This window comes from Hipposideros armiger, unplaced genomic scaffold (genome assembly GCF_001890085.2).
Source record: "Hipposideros armiger isolate ML-2016 unplaced genomic scaffold, ASM189008v1 scaffold_283, whole genome shotgun sequence".
Taxonomy (NCBI): domain Eukaryota; kingdom Metazoa; phylum Chordata; class Mammalia; order Chiroptera; family Hipposideridae; genus Hipposideros; species Hipposideros armiger.
The window spans coordinates 1,480,119-1,502,052 of NW_017731633.1; the positions used below are offsets into that span (position 1 = coordinate 1,480,119).

General features: G+C 51.5%; 1 protein-coding gene across 5 annotated transcripts in view; it reads right to left on the reverse strand.

Moving 5' to 3' along the window:
- Nucleotides 1-21,934, reverse strand: part of NUP62 (nucleoporin 62) — a 25,410-nt gene continuing 3,476 nt past the window's right edge. Inside the window, exons 2-4 of one of the 5 annotated variants that reach the window (XM_019658203.1) lie at nt 5,086-5,192; nt 4,216-4,373; nt 1-2,647 (exon numbers count right to left, since the gene is read on the reverse strand). In XM_019658203.1, coding sequence (XP_019513748.1) covers nt 1,027-2,583 — 1,557 coding nt within the window. In that variant the 5' untranslated portion in view covers nt 2,584-2,647; nt 4,216-4,373; nt 5,086-5,192 and the 3' untranslated portion in view covers nt 1-1,026. Of the gene's footprint in view, nt 2,648-4,215; nt 4,378-5,085; nt 5,193-21,934 lie in introns of all 5 variants that reach the window. The other 4 variants (XM_019658202.1, XM_019658206.1, XM_019658205.1 and 1 more) reach the window with 4 other exon arrangements.

Here is a 21,934-nt window from a genome sequence, read left to right on the forward strand (position 1 = left end):
TTTGTTCCACAATAAATTTTATTTCATTCAGGAAAGCGAGATACAGTCCTAGGCATTTCAGAGTGCAGCAAAGTGGAAAGACAAATATGAAAGACACCTGATGTCCATGTAATTGACCAGGTTTACTTTAGCACTGCCAAGTTCAGAGCCAAGTCCGTGGCTGCCATGGCCATTTCAGCAGGCATTCTATGGATTGTTTTACGGCGGATTTCATCTCTGTTGTTCATTCCATAAATGTGACAGGGATTGTGCTGAGGACACAAAGGGGAACAAGAAACACTTGCTGCCCACAGGGGCTCACAATCTACCGGTGAGGCAGAGAGAAGTAAACAGTCGGCATAATACAGTGTGGCCAAAGCATTACCAAAGGTGCAAGCTCAGTGTGGTGAGGGGGCTGCAGGATGGCCATATGACACAGCTGTGGGGTGGCCAGGGGGAGGCCTAAGATAAGGAGACCGGAGGACAAGGAGGCGTGTCTGGCAGGCAACGTGAAGGCCCCTTGGCTCACGTCTGACCCTTTTTCCAACACCCCGTTCAAATCTCTCATCTGACCTGTCTCCTGTGGAATTCTCCATCTCACGGTCTGTTCTAGTCACAAGTCACTTTGCATGGGGGGTTAATTTCTACATGGACATCTCTCCCACTATGCTGCTGTATCCCCAAAGACAGAGTCTTGCACTGCACCTATGCCTGCGTTGGACAGAGGCCAACCAGGGAGCCCTGCGAGGGAGACTGATGGCTTTCAGCGCTTGGCTGGAGGGAGCAGGATGGGGTGGGCGGTTGCAGCAGGAGAAAGGGTCTGGGATACACAAAAGATACACAGAGAAAGCACTCCTCTTAGGCTGCCGCCCCAACCAGGGTGTTAAGATGATTTCTACTTACTAATGCGAAAAGTCTAACCACAGAACAGTTCTCTCAACAGCACAACTGTTTGAAAGGAATAGACGAGTATTTCATGGCAAACAAAAACTATAGACAATGATGACTGCACACCCCGCTGAGTAGCCGGGGCTCCGCGGCAGGGGCTCAGTCGAACGTGATGCGGAAACTGCGCTCCTGCTCCTTGCGCCGCCCCTCGCACCGCCGGCTTGCCTCCTCCACCTTCCTCTGCAGCAGGGCGGAGTTCTGGTCGACCCACTGCAATGAGTCCATGTGCGCGTTCAGGATCTTGCATATCTGCTGCAGTGGGTCGCTGCTGTCGGCAGGGCCGCCGGCTGTGTTCAGGTGCTCGATGACGTCCTTGAGGTCCTGTGCCATGCGCTTCAGCTGCGCATCGATGTTCTCGGCGAGCTTGTAGGTCTTCTCGCGCTCCTCATCCGCGTGCTGCAGGTAGACGGTCCCGCTCTGCTCCTTGACGGACTCCTCCAGCGGACTCAGCAGGTCTTCCAGCTCCTTCTGCTGAGACAGGATGAAATCCAGCTCCTGATCCAGCCTCTTCTGGTCCAGCTTCACCTTCTCCACTTCACGGTGGAGGCTGGTGATCTTCTCCCCATTCTCAATCAGTGTGCGGTCCCAGGCGTTGACCTGCGTGGCCTGCTGCAGGAAGTGCCGCTCCTGGTCCTCCAGCTCCAGGCTCCACTTGTTGATCAGACTCTCCAGCTGGGCGTAGGTCATCACAGGGCTGGAGGACACCCCGGTGGCTGCACCTGGGCCGGTGGGAGCGGTTATGGCGGACGGTGCATTGCTAGAGATCCCAGCTGGTGCTAAGGGTTTTAGATTCAAGGCAAAGCTGGAGGTGGAGGTGGATGTGGTGGTGGTGGTAGACGTGACTATGGACGTGGCAGAAGCTGCTCCAGGAGCCTTTAAGCTGAAGCTCAGTGTTCCAGCCCCTGACGTGCCAGCTGTGGTTGCTGGGGTACCAAGGGAGAGGCCGGTGCTGGTGGACGAGGTTGGAGCAGTGGCTAGTGAGGCAAAGAGGGTGGGCCCAGCACTGGTGGTGGCAGCAGTGGGTGTGGGAGCAGCTGGCTGTGTGGCTCCCGCTCCAGTAGCTGCCGGTGTGGCTGGAGTGAAGGACAACCCGGCAAGTGTTGTGGGCTGGGCCGAACTCCCCATCGACCCAATACTGAAACTGGAGGTCCCCCCACTCTGGGACGTGCTTCCACCTGTGAATGAGAAGCCCCCAGGTGTGGTGGATGGAGCAGCAGAGGTGGTGGTGGAGCCGAACACAAAGCCAGCAGGGGCTGTGCCCTGGCTGGAGGTGACGGTGCTTGAGATGGCATTGGTGAGGGTGCTGCTGCCGAGCCCAAAGCCGCTGGGCTGCGCTGGGGCCGGGGCAGCAGCTGTGCTGCTCAAGTTTAGCTTTGGAGCGTTGAGCCCTAAGGAAAATCCAGTTCCTCCAGCAGCAGTTGTGCTTCCAAAACTGAATCCTGGGGTCTGTGTCGCTGGCGCTTGGGTGTTAAGTGAGAATAGGTTGGTAGAAGAGGTACTCACAGCTGGTTGGGAGGGAGTCCCAAAACTAAACCCACCAGTGCTAGGCGTAGAGAAAGAAAACCCGGTGGCAGGGGTGGTTGTTGCTGTCTTTGCAGTGCCAAATGTGAACCCGCCTGTGGGGGCCCCAGTGCCTCCAAAATTAAACCCGCTCATGGCTCCAGACTCTGGTGGCAGCAGCTACTCCGGCTCCCAAAGCAAATCCGTCAGCGTCTGCAACCTTGGGAAGATTTTTAAAGCAGAGGGAGTGACATGATCAGATGGCAGCTTCGGAAAGGTAACCTCAGCGTCATGATGGAGTGCGGTTTTGGAGGGTGGCGGGACTGCACAGCTAGAACATGTGGCCACCCTCTTCCTGCCATGGGACCTAACCAGGCCCTGCTAAACTAGGACAGGTGGCGGGGGTGGGGGTGGGGAGGAGGGGTTCAGGCGCTAGCAGCCCCATGTGCTTCGGGCTGCATGGCCACGTTCAGCACATTTGAGAGCCCCGTTGCCTTGGGGGAGGAGGCCCACAAGCAGGCACCTGAACTCGGACCTCGGCCCGAGGAGGAAGCCAGATTCGAGGCGTTACTGGGACGCAAGACTAGAAGTACACAAAATAACACCTTTAGAAGCTGCTCCCTGCGTTTCCCTGCTGACTAGGAGGGTAGAGGACACACCCTTATGGACCTCAGAGACGGGCCCCAGAAAGCTGAGCTGTATGGCAGGGCCTTGGGCCCCGAAGGCCCCATCGTGCATACCCCTCACCATTTAGGAGGGAGGGCATGTTGGAGCATCCCCCCACCCTCCAACTCAGGGGTGGGCGTGGGACCCAAGTGCTCAATCAGAGTGCTGGGAGGCAGAGCCCCTGACAGAGTGATTGAGTCAAGGAGACCTGGAAACCTGAGTCAGCCAACCAGAGACTCCTCTAGGATTTGTCCCCAGGCACTCCAGAGCAAGTGTCCTCCTTCATCTGCAAATGCAGGGCAGAGGATGTGTACCTGGGGTACCCCCTCCCCCATCCTCTCAGCCACCTGCATCGGGAGACAATGAGCCAGCCACCAGAAAGAACAGGGGGGGGGGCGGGGGGGAAGGGAGAGAAAGCATGAGCGCCCAGAAGGATCCAGTCATGTTTCCAGCCCCGCTCCACCTTACCCAGAAGCTCTATGAGCCAGCACAACCCGTTCAGTTCAAACTGACTGGATTTCTGTAATTTCTAAATAAAAAAGCCCCAAGCAGAACCATCTGTTAGCTGGAAAGCCAAAGGTTACTTGATGAGGAACAAGTCAGAGGGTGCAGGGATAGAGGTGTTTGCAGTAACTGGTCATAGCTGAGCATCCATGACACCCCCTGTGAGGTGGGCTTGGGAGAAACATGGCTGCTCACGGATTTGTCCCCAGGCACTCCAGAGCAGGTGACCTCCTTCATCTGCAAATGCAGGGCAGAGGATGTGTACCTGGGGCATACCTGGGGCACCCCTCCCCCATCCTCTCAGCAGGGGTTCTGACTCCATGTCCGAGATGAGAAAACTGGGGCTCTGATGCTGTGGCCATCTATCCAGGGTCACCCAGCTAGCCAGGGTGGAGCCAGGGGATGACCCCAGGCCTCAGGCCTGCTGACTTCCTGCTGGCCTTGCCAGCATGGGCACCGGATCCAGGGCATTTCCCTCCCTGCACCCAATTAGGGGACTGAGTCGATAACAGACATAAGTGAAGATATGCATGCATATGTCCACTGAAATGGCCTCTGGTAATACACAAGAGATGTAAGAAATTACCACAAAGGGACCGAAGCAGAATGCAAATTTACCAGTGCAATGTGAACTCAGCTGTGGAAAACAGAACTATGAAGAAAATTCCAGAGCAGGAAGGAAATGCACCGAGCTGTGGACAGGGGCTGTCTCTGAGTGGTGGGACTGCACGCGGATTGCCTCCTTTCTAATTTCCAGTAGTTTCCAAATGTTCAGTCTGTCTGGATAATAGAGAAACACAATTGATGAGCCACACCAAAGATATGGTCCCCCAAAAGATGCCCTGGAACTTGGGAATATGTTACCATGTGTGGCAAAAGGAATTCTCAGATATGATTAAATTAAGGATCTTGAGATGAGGAGATTATCCTGGATTAAACAATGGGCCCTAAATGTCATCTTGAGCTTCCTTAAAAAATAGAGCAGAGGGACATTTGACTAGAGAGGAGACCAAGAGACAATGGAAGCAGAGACCGGAGTGATGCACTTCGAACTTGGAGATAGAGGACCATGAGCCAAGTAACTCGGGTGGCCTTTAAAAGCTGGAAAAGGCAAGGAAACATTTCCCTTGCAGCCAGCCTCCAGAAGGAACCCACCCTGCTGACACCCTGATTTTAGCCCCATGAGACCGATTTCAGACTTCTGATCTAAACTGTAGAGAACTGAAACGGTCCGTTTTAAGTCACTACATTGTGATGACGTGTGAAAGCAGCCACAGAACTAATACAGCTGGGAAGCAGCAAGTGTCTGACAGAAGCGGGGCCTGACTCCGTAGCACTCTGATCTCAACAAGGGACGGCAAAGCTCTCTGAGGTTCAAGTTCTCTCATCAGGAAAGTGGGGTGGCAGCTACCACACTGAAGTACGGCTGAAGGTAGGGCACTAGCCAGGGTGCTGTCACTGCCACCACGCGCACACACACATACTCACACTTTCACTTTGTTGAGAGCGGCTGGAAGCTGGTGAGGAAGGAAGAGTGTGCAGCAAAGGCTTAGCACAGCAGGAGGGGCTGTGAACACCCAGATGTGAAGAGCTTCCTGTGGAAAATAATTGGGGGTTGCGGTTGACCTCAAGTTCAATGTAAATTCAGTCAGCTGCCACTGCTCAGAGGGTCTGCAGACTGCAAGATGAGAAGTGCTAGTTCCAATGTAGAAATGGGGATTTCCAGGCAGCTAATTCCAGCTGTGTGTGTCCCGCCCTGTGCTATGGACACTGTCCCCAGCCAGACCCTGGGCCCACTGTCCTACCAGCTAGGTTGGAATGAGGGCTCCAGTGCAGATGGTTCCAGGAAGAGAGGCTCAGATTGAAGTAATTTGTCAATTCTCATCCCACAGTGGGCCCTGAGCTCTGATTTCTGGACTGTAAACTAACTGCCTTTATTTCTACTTCATTAAACAGGCCCGTCTGGTCACAGGGCAAGCAGCCCTGCTTTGGGGCATGTCCGCCATTCTGTACCGCAGCTTCCATCCAACACCTTCATGTTCTTATTTTCCCTTCACCTAAAACAGCCCGTGCAGTTCAGCTGCAAGACAGCTCCCAGTTTTCAGGCACAAAGTTGGTCTCCAGACACAAGGACACGATCTGGGTTTGAATTCTGCTTCTGCCACTTACTGAGGGCCCTGGGGCAAGTTACTCCTGAGTCTCTTCTCTATGCCTCCGTTTCCCCATCTGTAATGAGGACCACCCCCGCCCACTATGAAGAATAAACAAGGTCACAACTGAGAAACCAAGTGCCTGGCTCCGAGAGGGCATCCACGAGTCCTGTTTCCTCTTCCCTCTCCTTCAGGCCGTTTTAGTTCTCGAAGTGTCCTCAGGGAATCCTCTCCTAACCTGAGCCAGAGGAAACAGACTAGCTACCCCTCCCCAACTTCCACTGCTCCCTCTGCCTTCCGCGCAGACCCTTGTCTTTTGCTAGGTCTCTTCCTCCACACAGCCGTGTGTTTCTGGGGAGATGACCACAGGGCTGCCTGCACTATTGGTGGGGCTGCTTGGGTCTCCACTAGCTGCCCATTAGCACCTCCTGGGAGCGTTCAAAAGGTACACTGACCATTGCCAGATCAAAGATGGGGGCAGGACCCTGGCCTTGGCATTTTTACAAAGCTCTTCTGAGGGGTTCTGAGAAAGGCCTTTACTCTCCAGAGGCCACAGTAAGTGTCGGAGGCTCCAGGCCCACCGGCGCCCTGCCATGCACCAGAGCCCTTCTGGCATGAGAGAACACACCTGTCATTACAGAGCGACTTCGAGCTGGGTTTATTGTTAGCAGCCACCTACGTGTCTTGATTCTCAGGACCTCAGCTGCAGAGAGCTTTTGCTATTAATAAATTACAGCTAAAATTCTCCAAAAGAGCATTTATAGAAAGTTTGTTGCTTTTTATATTACAAAACCACAAGAAAAACTATGTTCTGTGGGGGCTTGTCTGGTTTAATGGTTCACCATTTATTAATTGCCTCATGTTTCCAAAACCTCAGATGGCAGCAATCATATTAACAGTGAACACGTGTTGATCAAGCCCATTCTATGTGCTTTAGATGATTCTTGCTCACTTACTCCTGAAAGCAGATCCATTTGGAGCAGGTCCACTTTACAAACTAGGAGAGTGGGGCCCAGAGAGGTTTCTAAGCCATGGTCCCTTGTCCTCAAGGCAGCCAAACATGGCAAATGTCACCTTCAGTACCAGGGCTCCAGGGCTGGGTCACATGTGGGGGCAGGGATGAAGCTCTTGCCCTGGCCTGGGTTCCAGGGAGCACATGCCTAAGCTGAGTGTTGAAGGATGTGGGATCAGCCAGGAGATGGAGAGGAGAGGCCTGGTGAAGGCAGAAAGAGGCTGAAACAGGTGTCCTTCGTGACTGGCTGTAGATGGGAGGCAGTGTGTGCGTTACAGGGTTACTCAGCAGGCCTGGCTTGTCCAAACCCTGAAAGTTCCAAACAAATGACTGGCTCTTGCCCAGCTCCTCAAGATAACCGCTAAGCCCGAGGGGGTGTCCTGCCTGATAGAGTGTCTTTAAGGTGGGGCCTTGGGCCATATGTTATCAGCTTGACCTCTGGAAGGGCTGGAGAAAGAGTAACACAGGTCAGTCACACAGGTGCTCCATGCCTATGTGACTTTTTTTTTTTTGACTGACCTTTAATGAAAACCCTGGGCAGCAAGACTTCCCTGGTGGACCACACTCTATACGTGTGGTCACACATCGTGGCTGGGAGGGTTAAGCGCTGTCCATGTGATTTCAATGAAGAGACAACTGGAAGCTCGCACCTGGTCTCTCTTGGACTCTGCCCTGTGCACCTTTTCCCTTTGCTGATTTTAATCTCTATCATTTTGCTGTAATTGTGAGTCTAACACAGCGGTTCTCAACCTGTGGGTCGCGACCCCTTTGGGGGTCGAACAACCCTTTCACAGGGGTTGCCTAAGACCATCGGAAAACAAAAAGATATTTATATTATGATTCATAACAGTAGCAAAATTACAGTTCTAGAGTAGCAACGAAAATAATTTTATGGTTGGGGGTCACCACAACATGAGGAACTGTATTAAGGGGTCGCGGCATTAGGAAGGTTGAGAACCGCTGCTCTAACAGCTTTCTTGAGTTCTGTGAGTCCTAGCAAACCACTGGACCTGAGGGTGTTCTTGGCTATCCCTGACTGATCTGTGTCTAGTGCCATGTATACACAGAGGGAAGAAGCTGGCAGAGCCACAAATGCCATGCTAATGGCTCAGACTTTATTTTGAGGGAGCCATGGAGGAACCTTAAGGCTGGGAAGGAGTAACACTGCCATGTGTATGTACAGGGATGGACTGGAGAGGTAGAGGCTGGAAGGAGGCTTGGTGATGGTCGAGGCCGAGAGCCCAAGACCTGAGCCAGAAGTCTGGGGACAGAGAACCTCAATTTGGGAAATGTGTAGGTTTGCACCAAAATAAAATAAAGTGATGGTTCTGTAGGGTCTGTCCCGGTTAACAAAGCCATCAACATCCAGGACCTTGGGAATTTCTCATATATGTGGCTGAACAAACACACGTCACAATGAGCTCTGACACAGGCGTTCCCACTTGGGACTACAGCGGCGAGCTCTCCTAAAAGAGAAGCTGATGGTGCTCGGGAGAAGCAGGAGGAAGAGAGACGGGAGAAATGGTGCTTTTCCTAGAAAAAGTGGAAGGCGTGCTTGGGCTTGGCGCTTTGGCCATCTGTAGTTCGCCCCTGGGGAATCTGAGGCCCAAAGTGAGAAGCACCTGCCTCGAGGTCACCCAGAGAGTTACTGGCTGAGCCGTCTGCCCCAAAAGACATTCATCCGCCTTCCCAGCCCAGGGGTATCGGAGAAAGACCCACCTGAGATTCTGACCTACGTACACAACCCATCCCCTGGCTGGGGACCAGGGTTATCTGCTGTCAACTCCAGCTTCACCAGGTTCACTCACCTTACCTTTATGTTTAGTTCTTTTGCCAATTCCAACTCCTAACTTTAATATATACTCAGCCTTACTCTGTACAGTGATGACAACACAGAAATAAAAAAAGGCCCATCCCTTAAGGGGTGGGGGGAGTCACAAGGAGTAAATAAATCCTTTGCAGTACAATGTTCATTCATACAACAAATATTTTCGAGCACCTATGTAGAGGCACCGTTCAAGGCCCTGGAAATACAGCTGTGAACAAGACAGAGGCATCCCTGATCTCATGGAGCTTACAGTCCAGCAGGGGAGACAGCCAGGAAAACAGAAGCCACAAAGAAATCACGTATCATGTTGGAAAAGGCTAAGCACGAGAAACAAAAGAGAAAGTAGGGCAAGGAGAGGGGATTAGGTAGGGGTGGTGTGGGGGAGGGGATCAGCTGAGGCACACTGGAGGCAAGAGGGGGGAGCCAGAACAAAGTCTTTGGGTGGGATGATGACAGCAGGCGGCCAGTAGCTGAGGGGCAAGTATCATTGTCACCGAGACCTGGGACCCTCCTTCCCTATCCTTAGATATCTGAATGGGGGTGTTTGGGAACGAATATGGGAGGACATAAGCCTTGGACCAAGAGGAAAGAAAAGATGAAGAAGTTGTCGGTGTGGTAGACGAAATAATGGCTCCCGTATTTGTCCACGCCCTGACCCTGTGAATATGTTGAGCTCACTGGCAAAAGGGATTTGCTGATGTGATCAAAGGATCTTGACATGGGGAGATTAGCCTGGATTATCTGCCTGGGTCTTAAATGGCATAAGGAGACAGAAGAGGAAAGGCAGAGTGAGATGTGACCATGGAAGACCTTTTGAAGAGATGCTATGCTGCTGGCTTTGGAGACAGAGGAAGGGCCACAAGCCAAGGAATGCACGTGGCCTCAAGAAGCTGGAAATGGCAAAAAATAGAATCTCCCCCAGGTTCTGAAGAAATACAGCCCCGTGCATCCATTTCAGACTTCTGGCCTCCAGAACCATCTGTAAGAGGATACATTTGTGGCGTTTTAAGCCACAAAGTTTGTGGTAACTTTTTACAGCAGCAACAGGAAATTAATCCAGGGGTGAGGGAGAAAGAAAGAACAGGATGGAACTAAATCTAGATAAATGGACGGGAAACACATCCTGGGGTTGTGATACAGGCCAAATGAAAGGGCATCACATTACAGAAACTCTAAGTTTTCTGTTTCCTAGTGTTTTGGCTCTGTAGCCCCTGATTATAATCATTTTTCAAATCAGTTTCTTAATCATAAATAATAGACTGTTTTTAACCTGAATCATAGAAATCTCCTACCCCCTGCTTCAGATAATTGCCCTAAAGTTTGTGATTAATGTCTATTGACTATGGTCATTGTAGCACAGCGTTCTTTCCAGGCCCAGTTCCTGGGTGAACAATAACTGAATGACCAGTTAAACCAGAAGAAAGGCCAGGCTCCACGAAGCTGAACAATTTTTCATCACACAGTCACCCTGTGTCAATGGCTTTGAGTCCTGCTTCTTGGGCCAACACTTTTAACTCTGTTAGCTAAAACCTATCTCTCCTCATCTAGGGGTTGTAGGGACACAAGTGATATCCCAACAAGACTTCCAGCGCATCCCAACCACAGAGGTCAACATAGTCCTCCAGGTGGATCTCGACACCCCTTTCCCTCATCTAAGATCAGATAGGGCCCGAGTCCCGTGAATCCCCGATAAGTAGGGACAACGGCCACATTCAGCAGGAAGCACATTCAAAAGAGGAGATCTCCTGTCCCTCAACTTCCCACAGAGATTTATGAGGATCACGTCTCTCAAGGGGGACATAAGGCAGGCAGTTAGAGACAGGAATTGGGTCTCTGAGACACTTGGCTACGTCAGGTAACATTCCTGCACGTCCAACAGTCTACAGGATATGACCGCCCAAAAGAGCTCCCCTCTCCGCCCAAATTTGCCCTTGTTTACCATAACCATTAGCCATGATCAATCACAGGTATCAATCAAGCAGTCCCACAATTAAAGAGGAGTAACCCATTCTAGAAGAGAAGGAAATAAAAACTCCAAGTCCTTGGAGCGGCCAGGTGGATCAGTTGGTTAGAGAGCATGCTCTTAACAACAAGATTACTGGTTCGATGCCCACATGGGATGGTGGGCTGTGCCCCCTGCGACTACAGTGAAAACGGCGACTGGAGCTATTGGGAGCTGAGCTGCATCCTCCACAACTAGACTGAAAAACAACTTGATTTGGAGCTGATGGGTCCTGGAAAAGGCACACTGTTATCCAATAAAAATGAAAACAAAACCAAAAAAAAAAAAACAACCTCCTAAGTCCTCACCAGTCAGCGCCTTTTGAGCCTTGCTCGGGGGCCTACTCCAAACTTGTTGGAGTGTACTTCTTCTCCTAATAATGAGCCCTTGAGCAACTCCCTTCTCTTGGGCCCACTCCCACTTCTTTGGAGTATACTTTCACTTCTAATAAGCTGCTCTTTCACCACTGTATTTCTGTGTCTCGCTCAATTCTTTGCTCGAGACGCCAAGAACCTGGACATTGCGCCAAGGGCCTGCTCTCCAGTAACAGTTGGGGTTGACCGAGAGGCTGGAGTGAGAGGCAATGGGGCCTGGGCTGGTCTGTCTCTGCATCGGGGCCGAGGAGAGAGGGGCACTGCAGTTGCTGGGCCCCAGCAGCTGGAGAGCTGGCAGGGAAAGAACAGTGAGCTGTGATTTTGAATATCCGGACCCTGCCCCCCACTCCCACTAGGGTGACCTCATCAGGGGCATGGAAGTGTGTAACATCCAGCAATGACAGGCCATCTGTGATGCAGGGAGGGACAAGGTGGTCTGGGAGCACTAAGGAGGGCAAGTGATGGTGATGGTGTTGGTCCCATGGGGCAGAACTTCACCATTTTGTTCACATTTGTATCCCCAGCACCTAGAGTAGAGCCTGGAATGCAGCAGGCACTCAATAAGTAATTGTGACTGGCCAACTGACTGATAACTAGTAATAACTACCATTTACTGAGCACGGCCTACATAACTAGTACTGGGCCAGGAGCACTAGGTAGCAGCACACTGAACCTTTCCTGGATGGGAAACAGGCTCAGAGACGTGACATGACAAGGTCATACAGCAGCAAACGTTAGTCCCAGGATGAGAATCTGGATCTTTTGGGGTCTAAGACCTAAAGTTCTGCCTGGGGCAGGGGAGGAGGAGATGGCAGAATCAAGTCTTAAAGGATGAATATGGTTCTCTGGGCAGACAGGTGGCAGTGGGAGTGACATACACAGGCCAGCTTCTGTACAGCCGCAGGCTGTGAGGAGGTGGAGTTGGGGGCACCGTCACAGAGGGGGACTGCTAGCCTAGTCCACCTACTGAAGACAAAGCCATGACGCCATTGCCCTTCCTGACGCCACCATTGCCCTCATCTGCTCAAAAGCTTGAGTGACCCTCCCACAACGAGACTCATCCACTGGGGCTGAGGGCTGCCACCGCTTCCTTTATAACAGAAACGCTACTTCATTTGGAGCAGCAAGGAGTCCAGCCTAATTGCTTGATTTCTGAGGGCTCCTCGATAGGGCTCAGGAATATGAATCCAGGTCTGCTAGTCCACTGATGGACCGGAAGGGGCCTGGAACAGCAGGCCTGTAGCTGTCATTAGAAGTCTAGACTGTGGACTTCTGTGCGCTCTGACAGGGGCCTTTGCCTGTCCTTTTCTGTAAGTCACCTGGTAAGACACAGCCTGTCGGCCTGAGCCCTGGCTTCTCTATGTTTAACCCTGGAATCTAGATTCCAGTTTTATCTCCTGTGCCTCAGTCTCCTCATCTAAAAATGAGGGCTAGAGCTTGTGAATCATGTGGTCTTTGTGAAGAGGAACCGGTCTGATCCATGTCAGGCACTCAGCACATGCCTGGGGCATCCTTAGGGCCCAGGAAATGTTAACTTATTAACAAGTTCTGGGAAGTGACTGGAGCAAAGGCTCCTGGCATTCAGCCCACAGCCACCTGGTGGCACTGCCGACAACACTGAGGCCAGACAGTACCCAGGAAGGACAGGAGCTGTCTCTGGGGGAACTTTTCCCCTTGGAATTAATTATTTAAGACTTGGAGGAGGTGTGACCAAGGGCTGAGATAACAGAGGAGGGGAAAGGGAGGGGAGCAGATGAGGTGGGCAGAGAAGAGGAAAGTGGGGAGAACAGAGACTAAGAGGGCCTTTGCCTTTGGCCACCATCAGCCCAGCCTGGGATCAAATGCCTGGCAGGTACCTTTGACATGAGTATTAGTACAGGGACCTCCTGTCTGCTGGCCCTCCACGATCATCTCCACTGGGCTGTCACACCAAATATCAAACAGAACTCACTGTTTGCTTACCCCAAGTCCACCAACTCTGCTTCTTAAATACTCTACCTCTTGAATCTGTTCGAAAACCTCTCTAAGCCTCTGGGAACAGATGAGCTTAGGAATGGAAATCAACTGATAAGCACCGAAAGGCTTGCTAACCAGATCTTAGCCAAGGCAGAATCTCAACCGGCCCAGGTGGAAAAGACTGGAAAGAGAGACAGCACAAAGGCCTAGGCAGAAGCGCTCTCTGACTTGTTTTCAAAGACTCACCCAGCCTGCTTGGAGTTGGGGGGAGGCTCGCAGGAGCCAATGGTGGCCTGGGCTATTCTGTCCAGTTCTTGCACAACCATCCTGCCTGGTGGGCATGGCCAACCCCATTGGCATGAGCCCCAGAGAGGGGCAGAATTGTTCTCCTAAGGCGGATCAGCAGCACAGAAACCTCAGTGCTCACCTCCATCAAACGCCATCTCTCTTCCACAGCACAAGTTGTCCCCAGCCTGGAGGGTGGGATAGAGAAGCCCACCTGGGATCCTTGGTCCCAACTACCTCTGGCCTGCTCTTCCCCAAGGATCAGCCTCCCAGGTATTACCCACTTGCGTTCATTATTAGGCACCTGTGCAGACAAAAAAACAAGGGGGCGTGTCTATCTGTCTGCTCCTCAGGGGGAGGGGCCTTTGAAAGCCTCATGCCTGTCTTTTTTCTCCAGGCTGAGTCCCAGGAAGGGATCCCTCCAGGTTTACTGCACGTTTAGATGCCCAATGTCACTGCATGCTAACTACCAAGGAGGTTTCACCTTACGGGTTCCATTTCCCAACCTACTCAATGACACAGCGGTGGCTGTTTTTAAAATGAAAATTAAATTCTTTTTGTGAACAGGTAGTTTGTTTACATGGTTTTATAGTCAAAAGATCAAAAGGGAATACTGTGATCTCCATCCTCCCTCTGTGCCCACAGCCATCAGCTCTCATTCCTGGAGACAAGATGTTAGGTTTCTTGTGCCTCTTTCCAGAGATTTCCTATGCATTTAAGTAAATGCACAGTTTGCACCCTCCCCCTTTGTACACACAAGGTTGCATGCCACATGCGCTGTCCTGTTTTCACTTACTAGATCTTAGAAATCATTCTAAGCAGGCTCATTTCCCTCCTGGACAGAGGAGGAAACAGGTTCTCAGAGGGGAGCCGACTTGGCGATGGTGCCAACATCCTGCTGGCTGCCTGCCACTCAGGGTGGCCTCAAGCTGGTGGTACCTAAATGCTTCTTGGATTCACAGGTTCTCAACCTCCTCTCTTCTCCTTCCATCCCTTGAAAATACTATCTCTGCCCCCAAGAAGTCACTTCACGTCTGATTAGCAATTACATTCTCCTTCCCGCTCTGAGGCCTAGAATTGTCCCCAAAGGAGCTCAGGTGGTGGGACAAACAGCTATTTCCCCCATGGGGGAAAACAAATCAGGTAAGACGTGTGGAAAAGAAGTCAGGAAAACAACCAGAAGAGTAAAGAAGATTCTAGAACCACCACTCTTAATATAAAATAATATGACTGGAAGAAGTCTGAGAACTACTCTGGTGCTGGGCCCCCCCACTCCCTTTTTTTGCCAAGAACTGTCTTCTTTCTCTTGTAGTGAAAGATTATTTTTCCTCTACTTAACTGCATTTTTAACATTTAAATGTTAACTTACAATTAATACATCAGTCCTTTCGTTAAAATATTGTTTTCAACATTACCGACACAGCTAAGGTTTCCCTGATCGCTATCCTCCATCCTGGTCCCCACATACGTGAGGTAATCCCTGTTGAAAGCTGCTGTGTATCTTTTATCTACGTATTTGTGTGTATTCACAGCCAGAGGAAATGTTTTTATTCACGTATTTTCCCGATTACACAGGGTATCACACTATGTCACTCCACAACTTGTCCTTTTCTTAACATGTTCTTCATTCCTTCTAGCTGCTGTCAATCAGTCCATGGTATACCCACCCCACATTTGATTCATCCATGCCTCTACTGACGAACATTTAGAGTGCTTCCCATTTTCCTTTATTATAAACAATACTGCAGCAAGCATGCTCATACATGCCTCGGGCTTTCCGATGGTGCTAACAGGCACAGACATTTTTCCAGGGCAGAGATCCAGAAATGCATGCTTGCATTTTGGTTTTACTAGGGACTACCACATTGCCCTCCAACCTGCCCGTACCTGTTTTTAATCTAACTGGCAGTGCCCAAGACAAGGATTTCCCTATAACCTGCCAGCACCTGAGATTAGGGAAGTTTTGCTAATCTGATATACCAACTGCATGTATTAAAAAATAATGAAAAACTGGGCTGGCCGAGTGGCTCAGTTGGTTAAGAGATCGCTCAAGAGTGCAAGCTCTGAGCAACATTGGTTTGAATCCCGCCCGAGCTGAGCGGCCAACAAGTGGCAAGATGGCTCAGCCAAAAAAAAAAGCAGAAACAGGGCCAAACGAGAGGCTCAGTTGGTTAAGAGCTCGCTTGGGAGCACCAGTTTTTTTTTTTTTTAGATTTTTTTTTTTTTAATTGGGGAATTGGCAGATGGGAACAACGCTGGGGAATTGGGGGAAAGGGAACAGACAAGTTGCTGTCCTTCTGTTCTTCAGTCCAGTTGTGAAGGACGTTGCCTCACTGGCCCAAGTTGGCACCATCATTGTGCTCTTCCCGGGCGAGGCAGATCAGTCACCGGCTCCCGACGGCCACTCACAGTGGCTGCTGGCCGCTCACGCTGGCTGCTGGTTACACACGGTAGCCCACGGCAACCCACTGCAGCAGGGGCTGCAGCCTACGCCGTCACGTCACCGGCGACTCATGGCAGCCCAGCTCCAGGTTGAGCTGTTCAGCATCCTAGCTGTAGAGGGCAGTGTAACTGGCCCTCGTATGTGGGATCCGAACCGGGACCCTCTGCCGTCCCAAGCCAGCTCTTAACCAACGTGCCACTCGGTCGGCCCAAGGAGAGCACCAGTTCTGAGCAGCAGGGCCGTGGTTCGGATCCCACATTAAGGGCCAGTGACGCTAAATCCTCTACAGCTAAGATGATGAACAACAGCTCAACCTGGAGCTGGGCTGCTGTGAGTCGCCGGCGACCACGTAGGTTGCAGTGGGCTGCCGTGAGCTACATGAGTGGCTGGCAGCCAGACAGAGCTGCCATGAGCCGCCGTGAGCGGCTGACCAATGACTGGTGAGCGACTGTCTCACCCGGGAAGAGCGCAATGACCATACCAACATGGGCCAGTGAAGCGATATCCTCCATAACTAGACTAAAGAACAAAACAGCAATTTGTCTACCTGTCTGTTCGCCTTCCCTGATTCCCCAATGCTGTTCCCCTCCAATTCCCCAATAAAATCTTTAAAAGAAAAAAAAAGTAGAAACAACCCAAATGTCCATCAATTGAGGAACGGATAAAATGTAATATACCATGAATATACCATTCAGGCTTAAAAAGGAATAAAGTACTGATATTGCTACAAAATGCATGAACCTTGAAAGACAGACACTAAGGACCACCTATGATTCAATTCATATGAAATGTCCAGAAGAGGCATATCCACAGAGACAGAAAGCACATTAGTGGTTGCCAGGGGCTGGGAGAGAGGGAATGGGGAGTGACTGCTAGTGGGTACGGGGCTTCTTTTCGGGGTGATGGAAATGTTCTAAAATTAGATGATGGTGGTAAGTATACAACTCTAAATATACTAAAAACCACTGAACTGTACACTTTAATAAATGGATGTGAATTATACAGTATCTCAATAAAGCCACTAAACACAGCAACCAAGCATGGGGTGCTGGCAAGAAGTGGGGCTGCAGAGGTGGGCAGGGGCTGGGCAGAGAAGTTTCTGAAGACAGGATCACTCTTTCTTCTGAAGACAAATGATCTGGAGATGAGGAAACCTGGTTGAGAATGGGCTGAGGCGGCGGCTGGGGTTAAAATGTTCCAGTCAGCTGTGAGGCCATCTGGGGGCTTCACAGGAAATGAACTAGGCATGGACACAATACCAATACATCAAGACCTGGAAAGGGGCTGAAGCACCAGGGCCGAGGGACTCTAAGAGAACCACACACACCTGTGCTCCCTCTCCTTGGCCTTTCTCCTGTAATCAATACCAGTGTCCCAGGGGGAGAGGCAGTGATGTCAGTGGGGGAGGGAGATAAAGGTCCCAACCAGGCTGTGGCACAGACAGTTGCCATGGAGATGGTTTCTCTGGGAACCAGGTGAAAGCCACCAGAGGTGGGAACAAAGTGACTTTGATTCTGAGAATCAGAACCAACCACAGCCCTTACTTGTCCCTGGGTATCAACCACATGCTAATGTTTTAGGACGTTATGTGTTGGGCCCTATTTGCAGTGTTTTACCTGCACTGACTCACAACCTTATGAGATGGTGGGAACCATCAGTGTTCCCATTTTACAGATGAGCAAACTGAAGTCGAGAGAACATAAGTTACCTGCCCAAAGTCACACAGGGAGTTAGGACTGGCCCAGGCTGTCTGAGCCTCTCCAAAGCAACATTTTCTCACACACGCCCATCATGTGCCACATTCAGTAGCCCCTTCCCATTCTCTCAGCTACAGGCTGAGAGATTCCTGGTGGCTTGGAGTACAGTTGGGGACATCAACTGCTCTTTCCTGCCCACCCCCCAGGAACCTGTTTCTTCTCTGGGTGGGGTGGGGAGGAAGAGAAGGGCAAAGGACTCTTCAACTAACCAGGCTGAGACTCGGGGCTCTGACGGCCACTGACTCCCAATGTTCTCTGTGGTGTAGTCCCCACAAGCCTGAGGAGGGGGCACCTAGGGGAACTCGGGAGCCTGTTTTCCCGTTGTGGCTCCCTGCCTCTGCCTCTGCCTCAGCCTCTCGCTAGCTCCCCTCAGCTCCCACTATGAGTGGCCAACCCAGTGGGTGCTGGCTGGGTTCAGGCCTTGCTACTTTCCTCTGTGCCCAAGTGACTCCATGAGAACCATGCATCCGTGGCCCACCACATAGCAGGGCACAGGCTGTGCCTCGGCTCCCCCCTGGCCTGGGCACTCTCCACCTCCCTGCCCCCATTGGGTAGGATGAGCACGTCTGCTGTGAGAAAGGGAAAAGCAGCCCTCCCAGCCAGGCCCTGGTGCTCTCTTGTTGGACATAAACAATTTCACAGAACACCAACATCAGGCAAGGCCACTCTGACCGTGATGGACCAAGACAAAAATAAGACCACTCCCAAATTATATCTCAACGTATCAAAAGCACCAACATTGTCCAAAGCACAGAAATGACCAAACAGCCCGCTCCTGGCTCAGAGCTGATGCTGCTTAACTAACCACAGCACTAGCTCCACTCATTCCTCCACCTCTGGAGAAGATCAAGACACTCAGTCATAACCTTGTCCCTGCTTCCTGCCAGCATCCTATCTAGAGCAAAGCCCTGCTTCCCTGAACCCTCCTTAAGTCCAACTCCTGTAACACCCCCTTACTGAGTCGCCCTGCAGTCTGTAGTGGACAATGAAGGAGAAACTCAAGTCGCTCAACTGCAAGTTCCTGGTGGCCTCTTCTGGGAGGGGAAGCCCAGCTGATAAGGAACAGGTGGGGTAATAGGACACCAGCCCCACCCCCAGCAGGCACCTGACCCTCGGGGACATTCTCTGGAGCACTCCTTCCTTGTCCCCTATGAACACTGCCCTGCGGACTCAATGGGTCTGGGCTGAGTCTGATCAGATCCCACTCCTTTTCAATTAAGGTCAGTCCAGCAGAGAGGAGAGGGGCCCCTGAGTGGAATGAGGACTCAGCTCTCTTTGTTCTCTGCTATGGGCTGCGAGGATTGACAGGTCTGGGGATAAGGGAAATCACCAAACACAAAGGTCAGGGAAGGAAGGCCCACAGCCTGGGCCTATCCACACTTGTGGTTTGTTGGGCTTTCTCTGAATTACTTGCCAACCTTTTAAAGCTTGGATCTCACAGAAAAATCTGGGTTTCGAACTTCTGTAAAAGGAGCAGCTCTGTACCACCAGGCCGGCATTGCTGCCTAGCAGGATGGGCTGCCCCTGAATAGCACCTATGCCTTTTGGGTGGTACAGGGCTCAATGGCCCACCCGTAACACAGGGCCTGCAGGTCTGTGGGGACAGCTGACTGAGCCAGGCACTGTTCTAGACCTTTCCAGATTATCTCTTTGGTCCTCACCACTGCCCTCTCACGAAGGTTCTTCTGCTATTGCCCCCAATTTACTAATGAGGCCACAGTGGCACAAGAGGAACACTATCTTGCTGGAGGCCACTTAGGGTTAAGTGATGGTGTCCTGAGCTCCAGGACATAATGTCATCAATTACCTTCAGTTGGCCCTGTTTTCTTCCTATAGTCAGTCCATGTGGGCACGTGAGGGAGGGGACACCCCAGTCCTGTCCCTAACCTTTATCTCCCAGATGAGGAAACTGAGGTTCCGAGAGGGGAGAGTGGTAGGGTGGATAATGGCCCCTCAAAGATGTTCACATCCCAGTCCCCAGAACCTGTATGTGACCTCACATGGTAAAAGGTACTTTGCAGACGTGATTAAATTAAGGATCCCACCAAGGAGACGTTATCCTGGATTATATGGACAGGCCCAAATGTAATCACAAGGGTCTTTACAAGAGGGAGGGCAGGAAGATCAAAAAAGGAAACAGGAGATGCGATGATGGAGGCAGAGATTCTGGAGTGATGTGAGGAGGGACCATGAGCCAAGGAATGCAGATGGCCTCTAGCAGCTGGAAAAGGCCAGGAAATGGATTCTCCCCTAGAGACTCCAGAAGGGAGGCAGCCCTACGGACCCACTGTAAACTTTTGGTCTCTACAACTGCAAGGAAATAAATACGTGTTGTTTTATGCCACTAAGTTTGCGGCAATTTGTTACAGCGAGTACAGAAACTAAAACAAAAGATGTCCACCGAGGGTGCCAGAGCTGATGCAGCAGTGCAGGGCCTAACTAGGTTCTAAGAGCTGTGGCTGCTTCTGCTGAGGGAGACAGAGCTGGAGTGAGGGGAGGGAAGGGGCTTGGGAGGACTCTGAGCCACTGGGCCTCATGGCAGACCTGTGCCCTGCTTTGCCCTTTCCCCAACTGAACTGGCCTTGGCCTTCCTGCCCTTGTTTGCCAAAACGCCTACCTGCAACCCGTCCCCCAGGCCTACATGATCCAGATACCTGCCCTAGTGCCTCTTCAGGGACTCCAGTATTGAATTCCCCAGCCTCTGTGCACAAGCGACTCTTATTAAAAGTGAACTGATATCTACTGAGGCAGCAGCACAGGTCTGGAGGCTGTGGGGAATGATTCTGGGAATGAGGAAGGTCCCAGCCTTGCCTTCTACGTGCTCGGGGAAACAGTCACGTACACAGACATCTGTCTGTGAGATGGCTATGAAAGCAGAACGAAGTGTGGTGGAGACAGGAAGAGAAACACACATGTAGAGATCCTTGACCTAGTAAGTCCGAGGATTTACCTACATCATTTCACATAATCCTCCCAGCACCCCAAGCCTTAGAGAGAAATAACTAATGCTCATAACTTGGCAGGCCCCATTCTTTACATACATTTACCTATCTGAGTAGCCGCCTGTGCAAGATCCTGAGAATCTGAGACTCGATGCCAAGAAGTGACCTCAAATCATAGAAGCTAACCCACTTGTCTTGCAGGGGGGCAAGCCTGAGGCCCCAAGAGGTGAAAGGCGTTTACACAATTAAGACTGCTAGCTAGAGCCAGGCCTCCACAGCACCACACAGCTTTCAAGGCCCTACAAGCCCCAAGGAGTGAATCAATAGAATTTGGAAACTGAGCAGCAGCAAACCTGAGGTGAAGGTCCAGTTTTGGTGGCCTCCCAGCAGGCTATGCCCTAGGCTGGGGTCCAATCTGAGAGTAGCTGCCTGTGCAACTTTACATACATTTACCTATTTAATCCTTAAAACAACCCTATGAGGTAGGTCCTCTTATTCCCATTTTATGGATGAGGAAACTGAGTCACAGGGAGCAGATGCCACTTGCTGAGGGTCACAGAAGTGGTGGAATTGGGATGTGAACCTAATAGGCTGGCTCCAGAGCCCCTGTTCTGACCCACTTTGTAAAAAGCAGCCAAGGCTCAGGCAGAGTAAGACCTTGTCTGCGTTCCCAGCCAGGGCTAAGTGGTGTGGGCTTGGAACCTGGGTCCATTTGATGCAAACTCGGTGACTTTTCCATCATGCCAGGCTGTCACCTTAATTGGGAAACCAGCGAGGGGCTGCTGCAATAGTACAGGTGAGGAGTGCCTCCTAGGACAGAGGAGAGGGGAGAGGCAAGTCAGAATCAATAGAATTTGGCAACTGAACAGCAGCAAACCTGAGGTGAAGGTCCAGTTTTGGTGGCCTCCCAGCAGGCTATGCCCTGGGCTGGAATCTGATCTGAGAGTAGCAGACAGACTCCTTGGGGCCTGTAGGGCCTTGAAAGCTATGCAGTGCTGTGGAGGCCTGGCTCTAACTTAGCAGTCTAATTGTGTAAACGCCTTTCACCTCTTCGGGCCTCAGGCTTGCTCCCCCTGCAAGACAAGTGGATTAGCCTCTATGATCTGAGGTCACTTCTTGGCATCGAGTCAGATTCTCAGGGTCTTACACAGGCAGCTACTCTCCTTCTCTGTCCACAACCCTCCCTTGCTGTGCTGGGGCCACTCCCAGATCCAGGGCTCTGCTAAACAGGAGGCTGTTGCCAGGTGCACTGGGGTCCCGAGAGAATCTCCCCCCCCCCCATCAAAGAGCCAGGGTGATGCAACCTGCCTGCAATTTGCACCTCACTCCCTAAGCCTGGTCTCTCCGCACTGAAAAAGAGTCCCTAGCAGCCCCACCCTACCTTCCAGCCCCAGCTCAAGAGTTGAAAAGGCTGGGTTACCTGGACCCTGGAGGACTCTGTGAAGGTGGGGGAGGTTGAGGCATTTGAGTCCTGGAGGAGCCACAGGTCTGGGTCAAGGGTGGGCATGGGAGAGGGCTCAGGGTGCCAAGCCCTGGGCCCACAGGCAGCTACTGATGTCCCACCGCCCATAAATTCAAATATGCCAGC